Source organism: Rhinatrema bivittatum, chromosome 9 (assembly GCF_901001135.1).
Source record: "Rhinatrema bivittatum chromosome 9, aRhiBiv1.1, whole genome shotgun sequence".
NCBI classification, from domain to species: domain Eukaryota; kingdom Metazoa; phylum Chordata; class Amphibia; order Gymnophiona; family Rhinatrematidae; genus Rhinatrema; species Rhinatrema bivittatum.
This window is the reverse complement of record NC_042623.1, coordinates 46,466,876-46,485,106: the sequence shown is the minus strand read 5'-3', so window position 1 is coordinate 46,485,106 and position 18,231 is coordinate 46,466,876. Positions and strand designations below refer to the sequence as shown.

Sequence of the window (18,231 nt, the reverse complement as noted above, 5' to 3'; positions counted from 1 at the left end):
CTCCCCACATGCACACATTGTGGAGCCGACAGCCCCATGGTCACACAGTCTCAGAATGGAACATACATGCAAAACTGTCCTTATGTGCATGTGTATGCTCTCAGCACAGGTTCTAAGCTCTGCACGTACGCTCCTCAGTGGCATGCACACTCCACCAGTTGCCACAGACAGATACCACTTTAGAGCTAGGAGTATTATATATAGATAGATAGATATAGATATGTATCCTCAAAATCTGTGGTTGCAATAGTTTGAATGATTGGGGAGATAATAGGTACAGAAACAAACAGATCCATATGTTTAATGAGAAAAAAAAAGTCTCTATTTTTTTTTGTTTTTGTTTTACAATTGTTGTCTAGATCCGTAAGTTTTATAGGACAACATTATTTGGGTTTCTAGCTTTTCTACAACTGTACTTATCCTGCAGATTTGGTTCTTGCAGGTTGAATGGTTCTGGGAGATAAAATGTACCCAGCGAAACAGACAAAAAGAATACATAAGAGATTTAAAAGCTGCTAAAAAAAAAAAAAAAAGGAAAAAATAAAAATGATGGAGTAGAAATATGTTTACTTGTTCAGAAATCTTCTCAAGCATCAGCTCATTTGGGTGTTTGCCACTGCTGGTCCCCAGACTTCATCATTTAATAAAGAATCTATTTGGATTTTCAAGACAAACAGTGCATTTTAAACAACCCTCTGTACGTACTGCATGAAAATGGAAGGCTGTAACTGCATGCACACAATCACCGATCCCAAAAGCTCAAAACAGTTGTTAATGTTGCTATACAAAATTTAATATCGGCGGATGTCTCAGAGGATTAGAATCCCAGAAACCTCTTCACAAGCTACAACATTTGCCTTTGCCTTGAACTACAGCACTCTCCTACACGCAAATACCCATACTACATGAGGTCTTTGATTTAAGCTGCTGAATACATTTGTATGATCAACGATGGAAAGCAGGGTGCTTAAGTGGCATAGCCTGATTATTAATTCTTGATGAATCACTTTTGTAATGCAGCCTCATCAAGGCACGTGGCATCACAGAATGGATTAGGAGACTACAGGGTAAGAGAGATGTAGTGAATTTACCAAAGCTGTCATTAAATGTAAAAAAAAAACAAAAAAAACCCCTGTAAATTAACTTAAAAAACGGTCATTACTGCAAGCACATCTGAGTCTCGATCCACAGCAGTGAAGCTTATTATGGAAAGAATGTTCACGTCACAACGCATTCTTTCCGAATTCCCTACTCTTCCTGTGACAGCAGCTGTCCCATGGTACAAGCGCGACTATATTATTTCTAGAACTTTAACACATCAATACCTCTTCCTAAGAATTAAGAAAAAATAATTAGAACAAAATGGTAGATCTTCATAATTCGGCTTGTCTAAGATCTGTTCTCATGGATCAGATTAGAGAATATTTTTTTGGCGCTGCATTTTAAGAGTAAACCCACCTGCTGACCAGCAAAGACAACTGGATCAACACTTCTGGACACACAGAGAGAAGAATTTTCTTTGTAAATTGGGGGCTTCCACCCACCCATCCAGCCTGATGACATTAAAAAAAAAAAAAAGGATGACTCGCTTGAAGAAGCCATCACTGATGTTTCTGTAGCACTGGCAATCCCTACTGTTTACAATCTTTCCCCTCCACTACACAATGGGCATGACGTATGAAAGGATACTGCCAAGAGGAAAAGCACCCTCCAACAATTAGTCACTACTCTGAGAATCTGAGACAGCAGGCATTAGAGAGAGAGAGTAAGACAGAAACACAAGCACCCTTGGGAGCAAGGCAGGAAGGTGCCATTTCCTCTTCAGCAGCAGAGCAATGGCAAAAGTAATAATTCAAGCAGCAGCATTACCAAGGGGCCGATGAAACACCAAGCACGAAAACCAGGTGTCCAAACTGGGCACATGTTTTTTCAACACGTGCACATCCCCCTCTCCCAGGTGCCCAATGCAATAGGCAACCGAGCCGCCGTGCTAAAAAGGACGTGCTGGGGATAGATTGTGCATCCCTAGGCTGTCCATGGCATCGGGTGCCCAGGAGACATAGCCGAGTGCCCACAACAGTATCGGGCGCCCAGCAGTTGACCTGGCCAGAGCTCCCTCCCTATCCCTGGCAGGGCTGTTCCTGATTGGCCCTTTTCACTGACACTTGTGGGTGAAAGGACCAATCCCCTGTCAGGACAGCCTTCTGACACATTCACTGTGAAGAAGTGAATGAATGAATGAATTTTTAAATGTTGGCGACTTCCCTCTGTGAGTCACTGGAGCCACCAAGCGCTGCCCAAGCCCGCTACCCTGGGTTGGCAGGAGGGTAGCACTCACCTCCCTGGTTGAGCGGCAGGGTGGCCACCAAGCTGTCCACCCCGCCAGACACTGCGCTTAGATTTTTTTTCCCAAGACTTTTTATTTTTGTATGATGATGCTTTTGTGGTTCCTCCTACTTAGTATCACAAATGATACTAATAGGAGGAACCACAGACAGCAGGATTTTTGTTTTAATAGGTGAGCCCTTGAGCACAGCATGCCTTAATACCAGCTCCCAGACTGGCATAAACTTGCTGTGTTACAATGGGTGCATTGGCCATGCAGGAATTTTTGAATCGTAGGGTAATAGCTAATAGCCTTATCTATATGCAATTTACATGTGATGAGTGCTATTAGCTACTCGCTGGATTGGACACATATTTTGGACATGCACGTTGGACGCACTAATCCCCGTATTGCATCAGGAGTTATTTTAACATATCCAAAATGCACGTCCAATCGCGTGTTAAGCGCTGCACTAGCCCCAGCACATGGCATTGCATTGGCCTGCAAGAGTATTAGTATCATCATTATCGCTACAATGCTTCTGGAATCATGAGATTCAATTTTGGTGGGGAGGGGCTTGTAGCCTGCTTTTCTAAGCATTAGGCTACTCTTCTATCAGCATGCAAGGTCTCCTGTTTAATTCATCCCCGCATTCCCATGTCTAACCACAAAGCTTTGTAATAATCTAAATAGCCACTAGTACTAGTGTGTCTCCTTGTGGCCTTTCCAGCCCACTACACCACCACCCACCTGCCATATTATCCATTACAGAGTGCCTGACCCTAAGTTTACGATTTATGATCTAATATATGCACAGTACTGCCCTCACTGGACTCTCTGAGTCAGTGAGTTTCTAAATTAGTTCTAAACCCCATAACCACGGGCCTTCAGACCATGATGAAACGCACTTGGGGAATATCTTATAGCCTCGCACATAAGTTAGCGTGCCTAAGTCTGCTTTGGAAATCATCCCAGCAAAACTACATGCACACACTGCACCTGCAAGTATCTTTCTTTAGAGAATTTATGCGCACACTTTTTTAATTCAAAAAGTATGCACACAAGACCTGACCCCCTCCTAAACTCCACCCCCTGGGATGCTCCTCCCCTATGTCTATAAAAGTATGCGAATGTGCATAATTTTACACATGTATAAGTATGCGCACACAGTTTGCATGAGCATAATATACACATGGATTACTAAGGACACACAGGGAGCATGAACCTAATTTTACACACCTATTAATATGCACACACAGTGAGCATGAGTGTAATTTTACACACATTAGTATGCACACACAGCGAGCATAAGCGTAATTTTACACATAGTATGCACACCCAGCGAACATGAGTGTAATTTTACACACATTAGTATGCACACGCATCGAGCATGAGTTAATTTTACACATGAGTATGCACACACAGTGAGCATGAGTGTAATTTTACACACATTAGTATTCACCCGCAGCGAGCATAAGCATAATTTTACACACATTAGTATGCACATGCAGCGAGCATGAGTGTAATTTTACACACATATTAATGTGCTCACATAGTGCATGAGCATAATTTTAGACACATATTAGTATGCGCACGCAATGTGCATGAGTGTAATTTTACACATGTATTAATTTTACACACATAGTATGTGCAAGCAGTGAGCATGAGCATAATTTCACACAGGTATTAATATGCACACGCAGTAAGCATGAGCGTAGTTTTAAACACATATTCGTATGCGCACGCAGTGTTCATGAGCGTAATTTTGCACACACAGTGAGCATGAGCGTAATTTTACACATGGATTAGTATGTGGATGCAGTGAGTATGAGCATAAGTTTACACACATATTAGTATGAGCATGCAGTGAGCATGACCATAATTTTACAGACGAATTACCTGAACATAATTTTATACATATATTAGTATGCACGATTTTCTATCAGGCCATTTCTGCGGGTAAAGCACTACTTTACCTGCAGAAGTCCCTTGAAATTTACCCTCTCTAAACAGGCAGTACAATGACCTTACAAACTGTGTATCTGAATAATATATATACTGTATATATAATATTATATATTTAACACAAGCTTGCCTACATTTGTGGATAACAAGCCTCTGCAGCAGTGACTGTTAAATATCGTCTCTGAGCAGTTAGATGCTGGTTGCTGGACAAATTAAGTTGTGTACGTAGAAAGCTGGCCAGGTGCCCCGCTGCCTAAGCAATCCTCAACCAAGACTGAAACAGAACCCAGAAATGTCTTTCTTTTCCCCAGAATCTTTGCAGTCTTATGCTCTCCCAAATGTCTTCCTCATGCCCAGATTTGCTTCTCTTTGACATGGCCATCATGAAATAGCAAACAATCAGGCCGATACAGTACCAACGCATAAAAAAAGTGCGACAGAGCCGGGCGCCCGTGAGTTTGCCGCACACACATTTTAGTTCACAAGCCGCTTGATTCAGTAGACGCAAATCCAATCGGCGGCAAAGGAGCGTCAAAAGCGCGCCTATGAAGCGGTAGGCGTTCGCAATCCATTTTACTGTATAGAGCAGTAAACAGCACCTTTACAGTATCCCGGGTGCGCTGGCACCATACCTGTCATTTCAAATGTCATTTCAAATGTCATTCCAGCAGGTAAGTGGATGGTTCTTTTCTACAGACCCTGCATGGACACTGGGGCCGCTGCCCTGAGCATCCGGACGTCCTTGATCGGAGGCCACCTCCAACCTTCCACGTCCGGGCGCTTAAGGACGTGCAAGGACGTCCGGGTGTCTGTGAAGGTCGGGGCCTTTGAGCATGGATGCCCATGATCGGAGGCCCAGCTGCCTTCCAAACATCCATGGCTGCTGCCTTGAGTGCCCTGCCGGACCGTCCAAGGTCGTGGCTTCCATTCATGGACGTTCCCGCTTCTTTCCGGGCATCCATGATCGGAGGGGAGGTCCTGCTGCCTTCCAACGTCCAAGGCCGCTGCCTTGAGCGCCCGCCCGGACGTCCAAGGTCGGGGCCTCCGAGCATGGACGTGCAAGGACGTCCGTGCGTCTGTGAAGGTCGGGGCCTCCAAGCATGGACGCCTGGAGACAGACGGGATCGCTGCCTTCCAACGTCCATGGACGTTCCCGCTTCTTTCCGGGCATCCATGATCGGAGGGGAGGCCCCGCTGCCTTCCAACATCCATGGCCGCTGCCTTGAGCAGCCGCCCGGACGTCCAAGGTTGGGGCTTCTGTTAATGGACGTTCCCGCCTATTTCCGGGCGCTCCATTCCTGCCTCTTTCCGGACGTCCATGACTGAAAGGGCCCACTGCCTTTCCGGACTTCTGTAAGCTCTGCATGTGCTCCTCTTCTGTTTGGTTGATTTTCCCTTTGTATTCCATGTGCTCCTCTTCTGTTTGGGTGATTTTGCCTTTGTATTCCATCTGTATGCTCTTCATGTGCTCCTCTTCTGTTTGGTTGATTTTGCCTTTGTATTCCATCTGTATGCTCTTCATGTGCTCCTCTTCTGTTTGGTTGATTTTCCCTTTGTATTTCATGTGCTCCTCTTCTGTTGGGGGGATTTTCCCTTATCCATGTCTCCGCTGGACCCCCGGAGCCTCAGGACGCCTAGTAGACGCCTGAGGAAAGCCTGGTGCGGCTCCCATCTCTCCGGCGTCCGTAGAGGCGTCCATGTCTTCGCTAGACTCCCGGAGCATCAGAGACGCCCAGAGATAGATGGTACCATTGAACACATACCTCCCCCGGTCTTGCTGCTGGGTTCTCTGGTTGGCTGGACTCCCCTGTTGGCCTCTCCAATCTGCCTTGTAGAATTCGCTTGCCGAGCATTTCTTATTCTGCTTCTCAACCAAATGAAAAAGATTGCCAGAGTCAATATATACATGTTGTCCATGACGCTGTCCGGTCCGAAGCTGACTGAACACCACATTAATGCCAGGGTCAGGGTAGGCGGTAAATATAGAGGTAAAGATGCGGTAAATAAGCTGGTTAAAAACATGATAACGTTACTGTATTGGGGGGAATAGCTAATCCGATCATTAACATATCATATACATGCGGCGGGCGGAAATAGATACGCGTCTTTTTCGGCAAGCGCTAAGGACGCGTAAAAGCCGATTCTGAATCGCGCGTCCATCTTACGCGCTCAAAACGTGCGTCCAAAGCGGGTTAAAAACCACGCAACCGCGGCCGCACTTTACTGTATCGGCCCCGAATGAGGGTTCTTGGGATGAGAGCTGAAAAATCTCCAGCAACTAGGAGAAAGGATTCCACTTTTTTTTTTTTCTTGGCATTACTGAAGGGTTTTCCAGTTCTTTCTTTTCCAGATTATTGCTGGACCTGATACCCCTGCAAGTTGGATTAGGTTTGTCCCCACCTCCCATACCCATCTTCTACCACTGCAACCAGCACTCTTTTCCCCTTTTTTTTTTCCCTTTTTCCAATTTTCTTATTTGCTTTTCTGCCAGGCTCTTTCTTGTTCCTTTCTGCCTCTTAGTGCACAGAGAGCTCTTCTGCCCGACTGTCCTCACTTGCAGCTGCTCTGAAATGCCAGTGGAGGGGAGGCAAATACCGCAGGAGCCTGTCACTTCTACAGCATTTCTGTGAGAACCAGAACTTAGATTGGAGGGTGCTGACTCATGGTTTGGGCTTTGTTTCCCTGTCTTAAATGCTTTAGAATCCATGTGAGACCTGGCTCTGCATCAGGTTGTTAACCACAGGGTACTTATCTCAAATATCTTCAGGTCTGATCGAAACTCTGGATTTATTCTCATACTGGCTTAATATAAAAGGTCAGTAGGTTGGCTTCATCTTATTCACTTAAACAATTCAATTCACGTTCCTGGTTCGTGCATCAAATTTCCTGCAATCGCCCCCTTCAAAATAGTTTCCGGATCCCCACACTCTTAAAACCCTCATCTCTAATTCACAGCATAGGCACCAGCTCATGCCTATCACACCTCCCGCATTGGGCAGGAGTTCGTCTCCAGCTCCCCTCCCCAGGAATGGAGAACTTCTGGTAGATGCTGGAGAACTGAGGCAGCCAATTGGGGTACGCAGCTAAATTTTTTTTTTTATTTTTTTTTTACATTTTGCTTGGGGGGGGGGAGTTTTCATTTCTTCTTTCTTTTTTTTTTAGTTTTTCTTTCTTTTAATGTGCACTAAATTGTTTCAGTACAAAGTAAATCCCTTTTAATATGCAATAAATCCCAATGAATGCACATTATTTTGATTCAGTGAGTAGGTATATTTAGTGTGCATTAAATGAAACAAAATGAAAGAAACGACAGCATTTGTGTTTCAGCCTCGCTCCACTCCCTGGCATCTCCGTGCTGCCTTCTTTCTGGACCTATCGGTCGGCAGAGCAGTGTGGGCCACAGGACTGACACTACTGCCAGGCTCCGCGGTCTCGTCTCCCCCCCCCCCCCCCCCCCATCTCCCTCTACTTGAGCGATTCCTGTTTCCAAATGAAAGGGTATGGGTAGGAGGAGGAGGAGGAGGAGGGCGGCTGGGGGACCAGCAGCATTTGCTCTGAGTCCCTGCAGCCCTGCTGCTGCTGGCTTTACAGGAGACACTGGAAGGAAGGCGGAGGAGGAAGGGAAGAAGAGAGAAGAAAGTGATGGGAAGGAGGGAGGAGGAGAAAAGAAACTGGAGGGGGAGGAGAGAGATGAGAGAGGGAGAGGAGAAGGAAAGAGGGGGAGAAAAGAATGGAGGGCGGGTAGAAGTGGGAAAGGAAAGAGATGGGGATGGGGATGGTGGAGGTGGGGGAGGTGAATAATGGGAGGGAGTAAGAGTGGAGGGAAGGAGGGAATGTGGAATGGAGAGATGAGAGGGGAAAGAGAGAGATGGGGAAATGATAGGGGAGGAAGGCTAAGGGGGAAGAAGCGAGGTGAGAGTACGAATTGTGTAAGGAGGGGAAGGAGGTAGATGAGCAATGAGGGACAACAGGAATGAGAGGTGAAAAAGAGCAATGAGGGAGGGCTGGAGGGAGGAAAGGAAGGAGAATGGAAGAGAGAAATGAGGAAAGGAGGTGAGGAGCTGAGGGATGCATGTGACAGAGGAGCAGGAGGAGAGCATTGTGAGTGGTGGGGAAAGAGGAGAGTGTGGGGAGGAGGAGAGAGAGAGAGAGAAAAGGAGGGCAGGGAGAATGGAAGAGTATAGGTAGGATAAAGAGAAAAAAAGGAAAAAGAAAAACCACAATCAATGGCAGAAAAGATCTGGGACATGGGAATGGAATAAGCGAAAAAAGAAAAGGAGAGCAGGATGGAAAAATATAGAGAAAAGGCTGAGAGCATAAAATGGGAAAGAGAAGAAAAAAGAAGATGAAGAAATAAGGAAAAGACAGAAACATGAACATAAAATATCTGAATGAAAGAACAAAGACAGGAAAGAAACTGAGCAGGGGGGGTCAAGAAAAAAAAACATTAAAAAGTTAAGGAGAACAGAAGATCAAGAAATATAAAAGTTAGAAAATATTGTATTAAGAATGATTATTGTATCAGTGCCTGTCCTGGAGGTTTTGCTGACATCTTTTCTGCTTTGTTCCCTCTTCACGCTTCCTTAGGATCCTAATGCCACGTTTGGTGCCAGTTTGCCACTTGAGGTGCCATCAAGGATTCATGGCACTGTTACTGGTAAGTGGTAACCTCTCTTAGAGTCTTGGGGTGCTCCTCCCACACTTGATCTCTTCTCGGTTTGTTATACTGTGGTGTTTTGTCCCCGGCACAAACGTGAAAAAAAAAAATCAGTAAAAGGCAGACAGACACAGCTTTCACTACTGGCACAAGACAAAAGATGCTCAGGCGTTACCATTTCACTGTTCTGAATGTGATAACACTTAGGGTAGTGCCAGAGAGTTCATGCAAAACCAGAAAATCAGGACATGGAACAGGCTGAGGGCAGCTCAATGACGAGGGAGATGGTCCCTAAATAAAGCAGCCCTCACTGCTTTCCTGGAAAACCACAATCATTGGAGAAAACATTGTGAGGTTACTATTTGTGGCAAACCCATTCTACAAGAAAATCTGACTTCCATCCTACACCTTGGGGGTCTTTGTACTACTCAGCCTCACACCTTGGAATTTCCTTTGCCACCGTGCCTTGCTGTCATACCCCAGAGCTAACACCTTGCCAGTCGAAGGGGGCGGTTGCTTTGCCCCTCTCATGGTGGTCTGGAGCCTTCAAGCCACTCATTGTGGTGCTTGGCCCCTTTATCAGTGCCTGCTTTGGAGGTTTTTCTGCCACCTTTTCTGCTTTGCTCCCCCTTCACGCTTCCTTAGGATGCTAAAATGCCACTTTCAGTGCCAGTTTGCCACTTGAGGTGCCATCAGGGGTTCATGGCACTGTTGCTGGTGCCCTCTTTTGGAGCTTTGGGGCATACTTTTTCTGCTTCTTTGCTCCTCTTACAGCGACTTGGTGAAATCCTGCCAATGCTGGTACCCCTCTGCCCCTTTATGGAGTTGTAGGCTATTCATGCCACTTTTGATGCCAATTTCCAGTCTCTTCAGTCTTTCTAGGTACCTTGGGGCTCTTTCCCCTTTCTGTTGATTTCTCCCAACAACTTCTAAGATAATTTGATTTTAAAAAAAACAAAAACAAAAACCCCTATTCTCCAGCCCAATAAAGGCTGAACATTACCCGTAATACTTTCCCCATTGACTTTAATGGCAAACAAATACAAACCAAAATTCTTTTTCGTTTTCAAATTAAAGAACAAATTAGGGTCCCACAAAACAAATGTTAAAACAAAATACATTTTTTTCCTGTTGAACATGCCTACAAAGAGGTACCCTGGCAAACAGAGATGAGGAACTTTTCCAGAAACGCTGTGCACATACCCAACTGGCAGATTTTCCAAACTATGCCAGCCATAACGAGGTACCCTGTGAGCAGGGAGACATAAAGAGGACAGCTGCGACTGTGTGAATGCCTGCAGCATAACATAGTGGGCCTCTTTTTTTTATGACATTGGAGCCAATCCACCAAGGAAGAATTATCAGTTATCTGTCACTTGCTAACACAACTGGCAAGCTTCAAGATGCCCCTGAGCTGAACCAAGAGAACGAGTTATCAGAGGGTCATCACTAACGTCGTTTGTTGTCATCATAAGAATCATCCATCGCAAAGAAAAAGAAAGGACCCATCTGAGTGCTGCCAAACCTCCTTACACCTGAGCTGAAAGAAACCTGCAGAGATAAAGGGCACAGTAGAGCCGGTCTCCCACACGCTACAGGTATTCATGAGCAAAGAGCCGAACAACCCCTGTTGCTTTTCGGTGACATCGGCCGCCCTCTTTAGCTCCATGCCGCAGAGCCTAGAGGAGCCGATAGCGCCAGAGCACGGACCCGGAGAGCGTGCGTCGCTACGCATCTTGAATGATGAGAAGCTGGGAGTTCCATTCCCAGCTATGTAGTGGGCATTTAAGTTTATTTATTTATTTAGAACTTTTTATATACCGATAACCGTTTGCACATCGTATCGGTTTACAAGTAACTCAACTTTCTGGCAATGCCTTTACAGGGAACAATAACTATGTATACAAGAACTTGTAACTAATACAGAAATGGGGTAACTATTTACAGGTACGATGGTAATTTACAGCAGCAATTTACAGTTTCCCAGGTACGGTGGCATATATACAATAAACTGAGTATAGAGCTGGAAAGACAATAGGAAGTGATGGGAAGTATGAGGGAAAACAGAAGGGTGGAGAAGTGGGTTTCAGAGAGGGGTGCTAAAGTTAGGCTCTTTAGCACCCCTTAGGAAATTCAAGACTAGGGTGAGTTGATGTTGAAATGAATTCTGTGCCCTGATAAGCACCGGATGCCAAGCCTGCTTTTGTAACCGTTTGTTTTGTTGTATTTGTTTTCCTCAGTGAGAAGTGCTGTCCCTGTGCCGGGGTTATTACAGTAACTCCTAAATAAATGATTTTTCTTAGACAAACAGTTAAAGGAAGCAGTGGGAGTGGGGCCGGTGGAGGGAGAAGTACTGAAACCCTAATTCCCCCTGCAGGATTTCTTCATTAGAAGAATGATGTAGAGCTTCAGTAGTAGCTGTGCTGGTTCCGGACAGAACCGGAGTCCTTGCAGGTTGTGTGATACATGTTCATTGTGGGCCCTTTAAAAGCTATCACAGTTTACAAAAATGTCCTTAGAAGAATGGGAAAATCTGAATGTCTTTTAAGGAAATTGACATTAGGCTCAAGAAATTACACATTTTAAAGTTATCTATGATTATTATATTTTGTGGTATTAATACCCAACATCTGCTTAAATAATTGCTTATAAATCATGAGCAAAATTCTAAAGCCCCTTATATAGATATGTGTGTGTGTGTGTGTGTGTGTGTGTGTGTAAAGGTGATGTTCAAGAGATTGTTTTTTGTTTTTTTTTTTAACAAGGATTAGAAGGAAGGGAGGGTGTATGACAGAGAATAGTGGAGATGAGCTGTTAAGAGGGGCTATCAGTGCTTCTCTAACTCTTCTTTTAGACACATAAGTCTTCCCTGACTGATCTGCTCCAATGTTTAAACATTGCCTGGCCAGCTGCGCCCGTAACCTGTAGTGCTTTTAGAGGACTTGTTGGGGTTGGGAACGGTAACTTGTGTTGCATTTCATATCTTCAGTTATTATGATTCACAATATTACACACAGTTCAACTTGACTATCACTTATTTAGTGCCTTAAGCAAACTAATTGTTATCGAGAGCTCCAATATCAGTTACTCAGCGCTGGCAGCATTCATTCTTCGGAAAGAAAATCAGATCACTGGAAAATGGCATATGGAGTAGAAAAGCCCACCTGCACATTGTGAAATGGCTTCTCATTCCCGGGGGCATCGCTGTAATAGGTAAAGTCTTCTACGCTAAGCTGGAAAACAAAAAGATAGTGCAAGTCAGCTTAGCGAGTCGACCTAGCAGCTCGTTAAGCATGGGTCGAATATCTGAGCTGCAGGAGGAGACAAAGTGCACACCTTATCTTGGAGGAAGAGCACCAGGTTCTTGGAATTCTGGGTAAAGATTGGTTGAAGTAAAGAGTGCAGTTCATTCCCTGAGGTTATGTGGCCTTCATGTGCAGCAGGCTTCAAGTCCCACAAGGAACTAAAAAAAACAAGAAAAAGAAATTGCAATTATTTTTCAGTCCTCAGCTCGGTAAAGATATCTAAGCTTGAACTGGAAAGCAAAAAGGAACAACAAATTAAGTGGCTTATCAAAATAGTAATTAAAAACCTGTTTCCTGCCCATGATATTTCTATTTACTAATCCTCGGCTCAGTCTAGCACTGCGTATTCTGTTTCTGTAAGAAACATGAACATGTAGGCCTTGCTGTCCTCAGAGTCCTGGGCTGCCCTGTCCCTCAATAGTTTTAAGGTTTATTTGTTTTGTTTGCTGGGGGAAGAATGCGTTTAACTGAAGGAAGAAAGCTAAAGTGGGCGTTTGATAAATTAATATTCATAACAGAATACTGCCATTTGTGGATCTCAGTTACATTGTTCTAATGCATAGGTCTGAGCTGAGTGACCCCCCATATCCTACGATTCTTATGCCTCAAAACTCCTTGCCTTCACCTCCTCATGTGACCTCCAACTCTGCTCTACCAATGCTACTCCCCAGCATGGCCACTGCCTTGACCTAGTCTTTTCTTCTAATTGCTGATTCTCAGACGTCTTCCTCTCTCAGACCATTCTCTGCTGGATTTCACACTAAACCACCCTCCCCCACAGCTTTGTCTAATTACACCAACGCCTTCAGGAATCTCCAGGCTATCAACCAATGTATCCTCTCCAATATTTCATTTCATTTTCATTTTATTGCATTTATAAATCACTTTCCAGATAAAATCGCCCTAAGCGATGTACAGTCATAATATAATATTGTTTCACCCCCCTCCTCTGTCTGAGTCAATTGATCAAGTAGTTTCTTCTTACAGTACTATACTCTCCCTTGCGATAGACACTCTGCCCCTTCCCTTACCTGTCCTGTAAGGTGCACCAAACCCCAGCCTTGGCTCACCCACAGAGGTTTCTTCCTGTGCCCAGTGTGCAGAGCGTCCCTGACTAAAATGCAGTGCCAATGTCAACTTCATACATTTCCAATCTGTTATTGCACGTGCCAAGCAAGATTACTATGTTCATCTGACAAACTCTTGCATCCCTCACCACCGCTTTGTCACTCTCAATTCCTTCTTCAAACAGCCTTTGACTCACTCCCCCTCCCCTTCCTCCTTCCCTCTCTGCCCAGTCTAGAGCTTACTACTTCCATGACAAGGTTCAAAAAAATGAGTCTCCTCTCCCTCTCCCTCTCCCTCACCCTCCACATCCCTCTCCCCTTCCTCTGGCCGCTGCCACCCTCTTTTCCTTTTCTGAAACCATAGCGGAGGAAATTACCCATTTTCTTTCCTTCTCCAAACTCATTATTCGTTCCAACTCAGCTCCTCAGCTATATTTTCCCCTGCATTCATCCTTTCCATCTGTCACATCCTCAGTGCAAGTGTTTCCACTGCCTTCTAACGTGCTGTGATCACACCACTCCTCAAAAAGCCCTCCCTGAGCCCTGACTGCCCTTCTAGCTATCATCCCTCTGCCCTCCTCCCTTTTCATCCAAGCTACTGTTCACCTCTGCAGCCTTGACTTTCCTTCATCTCGAGCCATTCCCAATCCACACCACTCTGGTTTTCGCCCGCTACATTCCACAGCCCTTGACCTGTTTATGACTAAAACCAAAGGCTTTTACTTGATCCTTATCCTCCTTGAACAATCCACTGCTTTTGACATTGCTGACCACTACCTACTCATCAGTGGCGTACCGAGGGTCTCCGGCACCCGGGGGCCCATGCGTTTGTCTGCCTCTCTATGCCCCACCCCCAGCCTTCTTGTACTAATAAAGGTCACAGAAAATCAGTGGCTTCTCTAGACAGAAGAATTTGGGGGGGGGGGAGGAGAGCCAAAATGACATTTCCTCATCACACCCATCTCCATAGCATGGCCCCTGCTTTAAAATTGGCTATTAAAAAAGTCTTAATAAGAAAGTCCAAAGGCTCTTCTGTGTAGTTTTAAAAAGCTGGCTAATTTTCACCCTTCTAGTAAATCTACTATTAAAATTATTTGATAGCCTCATTCAACTAATTCTATATGTCTGTGAGAGTGAAGTCTGAAAGGTATACAGGAAGGAAAAGAATATCAATATAAATCTGCACCTCCAGTTGTGTAACTCACTGTGCATCCACGGAAATTCCCTCAACAACGGAGCTTGAATGTTTCCCTTACAACTCATCATATAAAATTATTTTCACATTCTGGTGTCACCTCACAGTAATAGCAACACAAACAGCTTCCACTGCCAGACACATTGTGAAGTAACACAAAACCCCGCAAAAAAAACACTCAAAATCTATACTGCAATCCCATCGTAACATAACAGTAGTAACACCAAGGACTCAAACAACAATAACCCTACCTGTGAAAAAGCAAAACTGTAAATATTACACTGGGTCCCAGAATACCAATACACCACCTACTGGGGAAACAAAACAAACCCGCTTGCTATAGATCCCTATGCAGACACTACACGCTAGCAGAATCTCTCATCATGGTTACACGCACAGAGCAGACAGACCCTCACTAAATACAGAATAAAGGATCACAAATCAGACAAAAAATGAAATGGAAACCCAAGAAGCCAACAAGTAACAATGGAAAACCAGAACCACCATTCCTCATAAAACAAATAAAATCAAGAAATGTAAACATCAATTATAACAGTAAAACCATACTAATAAAATAATATTTTAAAACTACTGATAAATAGAATAATTTTTATTAATTAAAATCATATACTTATTTTAAAAATTTCCCAAGCACCAATAAATTTTTCAAAACAGCACATATATAAAATAACACCCAGTAATTAAAACTAATAAGGATTTTAAAAAGCCCCTGCTGTCCTTATCTGGGAGCTCTTGATTTCTAGTCACCCTGAGATTGTTGAGGATTAGGAGGTTAGGGGAGCACACAAACTTTATCCTCTCTCACATATACTCACATGTCCATTCTCTCTCACACATACACTGTCACATATACACACATACATGCTCTTAGACCCACCATATCCTCTCTCTCTCTCACATAGACACAGACACATTCTCAGGCTCTAAGACCCTCTCTCCCCCCCACACCACCACACACAAGCTCTTACTCCCCTGGATTCTCTCATACACACTCATGCTCTCACTCTCGCTGGCTCTCTCACATACACACAAACACACACACCCAGGCAGGCACACACACACACACACACACACACACAGACCCCAGGCAGGCCAACAGTGCTCCCATGTCTGCAGAGGTGCAGGGGTAAGTGAAGCCTGTTGCAGAGGCCTGCCGCAACCAGCCAACATAACCGTACCCCTCCTCCCTCCAAAGCCCCCTCCCCAGACTTCTGGGCCTGGGTTTCCTGGAGAATTTCTTGAGAAATTCTGCCACAAGTTAAGGAGCTTGTAGGTTGGAGGCTGGTTCCTACAAATTTTCCTAATGTCCATAGTTTTTCCATGAGATGAGGTATTGCACTTGGTTTTGAACCTTTCAAGAATCTAGAATGTATGAGTGACGCCAGGATGACCAGATAGGCAGGAGTCATGAGCCCATTGCAGAACTTTCTGTCGTAGATGTCGGGGCACCACCATCTTCCCTAAAGGAACTATAAATGTGGCTGCCACTACAATTTTAGCAGGGTCTTTGATGTGCTGGGACACTTCAAGGATTCCTTCAGTATCGAAAGAATGGGAGAGATCATCAGCCCTTCAGTTCTTCTTTGTGGGTTGAAACCACAACTCGAAATCAAATCAGTTAAAAAAAAAAGACCAGTGGGCTTGTCTAGGATTTAGTCTTTGAGCTTGTGCTAGATGTTAAAGATTTTTGTGATCCATATAGATGGTTACGGGGTGCTTGGCTCCTTCCAGCAGGTGTCGCCATTCTTCCAAGGCCAGTTTGACTGCTAGTAGCTCATGATCTCCAATAGTGTAGTTCTTCTCTGCTGGGAAAACATTATTGAGAAGTAGGAGCAGATCATGAGTGTGCTGCTATGGTTAAGTTGTAGAAGAATAGTACCTACTCCAAGGGTAGATGCATCTACCTCCAAGATGAATGGCTGGGATGGATCTAGATGATGAAGGCACGGGTTGAGGGTGAATTATTCTTTGAGATGTTTGAAGGCCTGGATGGCTTCTCGAGTCCAGTTCCTGGTGTCAGAGCCCCTTTTGATCAGGGCTGTAAAGGGGGCCACTACAGAGGTGTAATCATGGATAAATTGTCTATAGTAATTAGCGAATCCCAGAAGGCACTGTATCACTTTAAGGCCCACAGGACGGGTCCACTCCAGTATGGCCTTTAATTTATCTGGGTCCATTCATAAACCTTGGTGAGAAATAATATAACCTAGAAAGGGAAGGTCTTCTTGTTCGAATGTATACTTCTCTAATTTGGCATAGAGATGGTGCTCCTGCAGTCTTTGGAGGACCTGTTTCACATGGCGGTGATGCTCAGACAAAGACCTGGATAAGATCAAGATTTCATCCCAGTAGACTACCAAATGGGAATAGGAAATGTCTCGGAAGATCTTACTGACCAAAAATTGGAAAACTGCAGGGGTGTTGCACAGCCCAAAGGGCATTACTAAGTGACTATCATGGATGTTAAAGGCGGTTTTCAACTCATTGCCTTCAAGGATTATGATCAGGTTATAGGCCATGTGAAAGTCCAGCTTGGTAAAGAGCTGGGTGCCCTGAAGGTGGTCAAAGAGTTCGGAGATCAGAGTAAGGGGGTAGCAGTTTTTCTTACTGATAGAATTAAGACCATGATAGTCAATGCAATGATGTAATGACTAATCCTTCTTCCCCACAAACAAGAATCTGACTCCAGCAGATGATGAGGAGGTATGAATGAAGCCCCTATCCAAATTCTCTTTAATGTATTTGGCCATGGCCTCAGTCTTGGGAGTGAGAGTGGGTATACTCAGCCTCGAAGTGGAACCTTGACAGGAATTAGGTCTATGTCACAATTGTAAGAGTGGTGAGACAGCAAGGTCTCCGCCTGCTGTTTGCTTAAATATGTTTTAGGCTGAATATTGTGGAGGTAAACTGGATAGTTCAGCGACAGCCACCCGGGTAAGGAGAGTAGTCGGTCAAACTTGGGATAGACAGCATGTCAGACAGGTGGCACCCTATCTGGCAATTTCTAAAGTATTCCAGTCCATATGGGGCTGGTGCTGCATCATCCAAGCAAGGCCTAAAATGACATGGTTGATAGCCCCCAGCAGAATGTATAGATGGATCTGCTCCTGATGGAGCAGGCCCACTTGCATCTGTAGTAGCCCAGTAGACAGGGTGATGTGGATAGCCAGGGGGGTCTGCTGTGATAGAGTTATGGTGAGCACTGTTTCCAATGGCTCCATGGGGAACCTATGTTGACGTACTAGATCCTCTGCAATGAAGTTTCCTGCCACATCTGTATCCAGAAAGGCTTGCACATAGATGCGAGCCCTCTCATAGACGAGGCAAACTGGGACTAGTATTTGGGAAGAGGAGCTGGGTTGACCTAGGGTGGCCTTTCCTACCATCCCTAGATTCTGGTGTTTCCCACCTTAGCTGGACAGCATGCTTCGAAGTGCCCCATCCCACACAATAGAGGCAGAGATTATGGAGCCTTCTCCTCTGTTTTTCTTCTTGTGACAACCTGCAATGATCTACCCGCATAGGATCCTCCAATGGTGCAGCCACCTTCTCAGCTCTGGAGGGACTTGGTGAGGGCAGTGGACTGGAGATCCTGCAGAAGTGCTGACGAGTTAGGCCCCTTTCTTTAGCCCATTCTCGTAACTGCAGATCCAACCTGATGGCCAGACTGAAGAGGCCCTCCAAGATGGCCAGAA

The 18,231-nt window shown here is 44.8% G+C and overlaps 1 protein-coding gene across 1 annotated transcript in view; it reads right to left on the bottom strand.

Moving 5' to 3' along the window:
• The window catches only part of LOC115099085 (V-type proton ATPase subunit S1-like), a 120,644-nt gene that overhangs the window by 74,614 nt on the left and 27,799 nt on the right, over positions 1-18,231 (bottom strand). Inside the window, exons 2-3 of the mRNA XM_029616397.1 lie at positions 12,285-12,411; positions 12,113-12,181 (exon numbers count right to left, since the gene is read on the bottom strand). Coding sequence (XP_029472257.1) covers positions 12,113-12,181; positions 12,285-12,411 — 196 coding nt within the window. The remainder of the gene's footprint in view (positions 1-12,112; positions 12,182-12,284; positions 12,412-18,231) is intronic.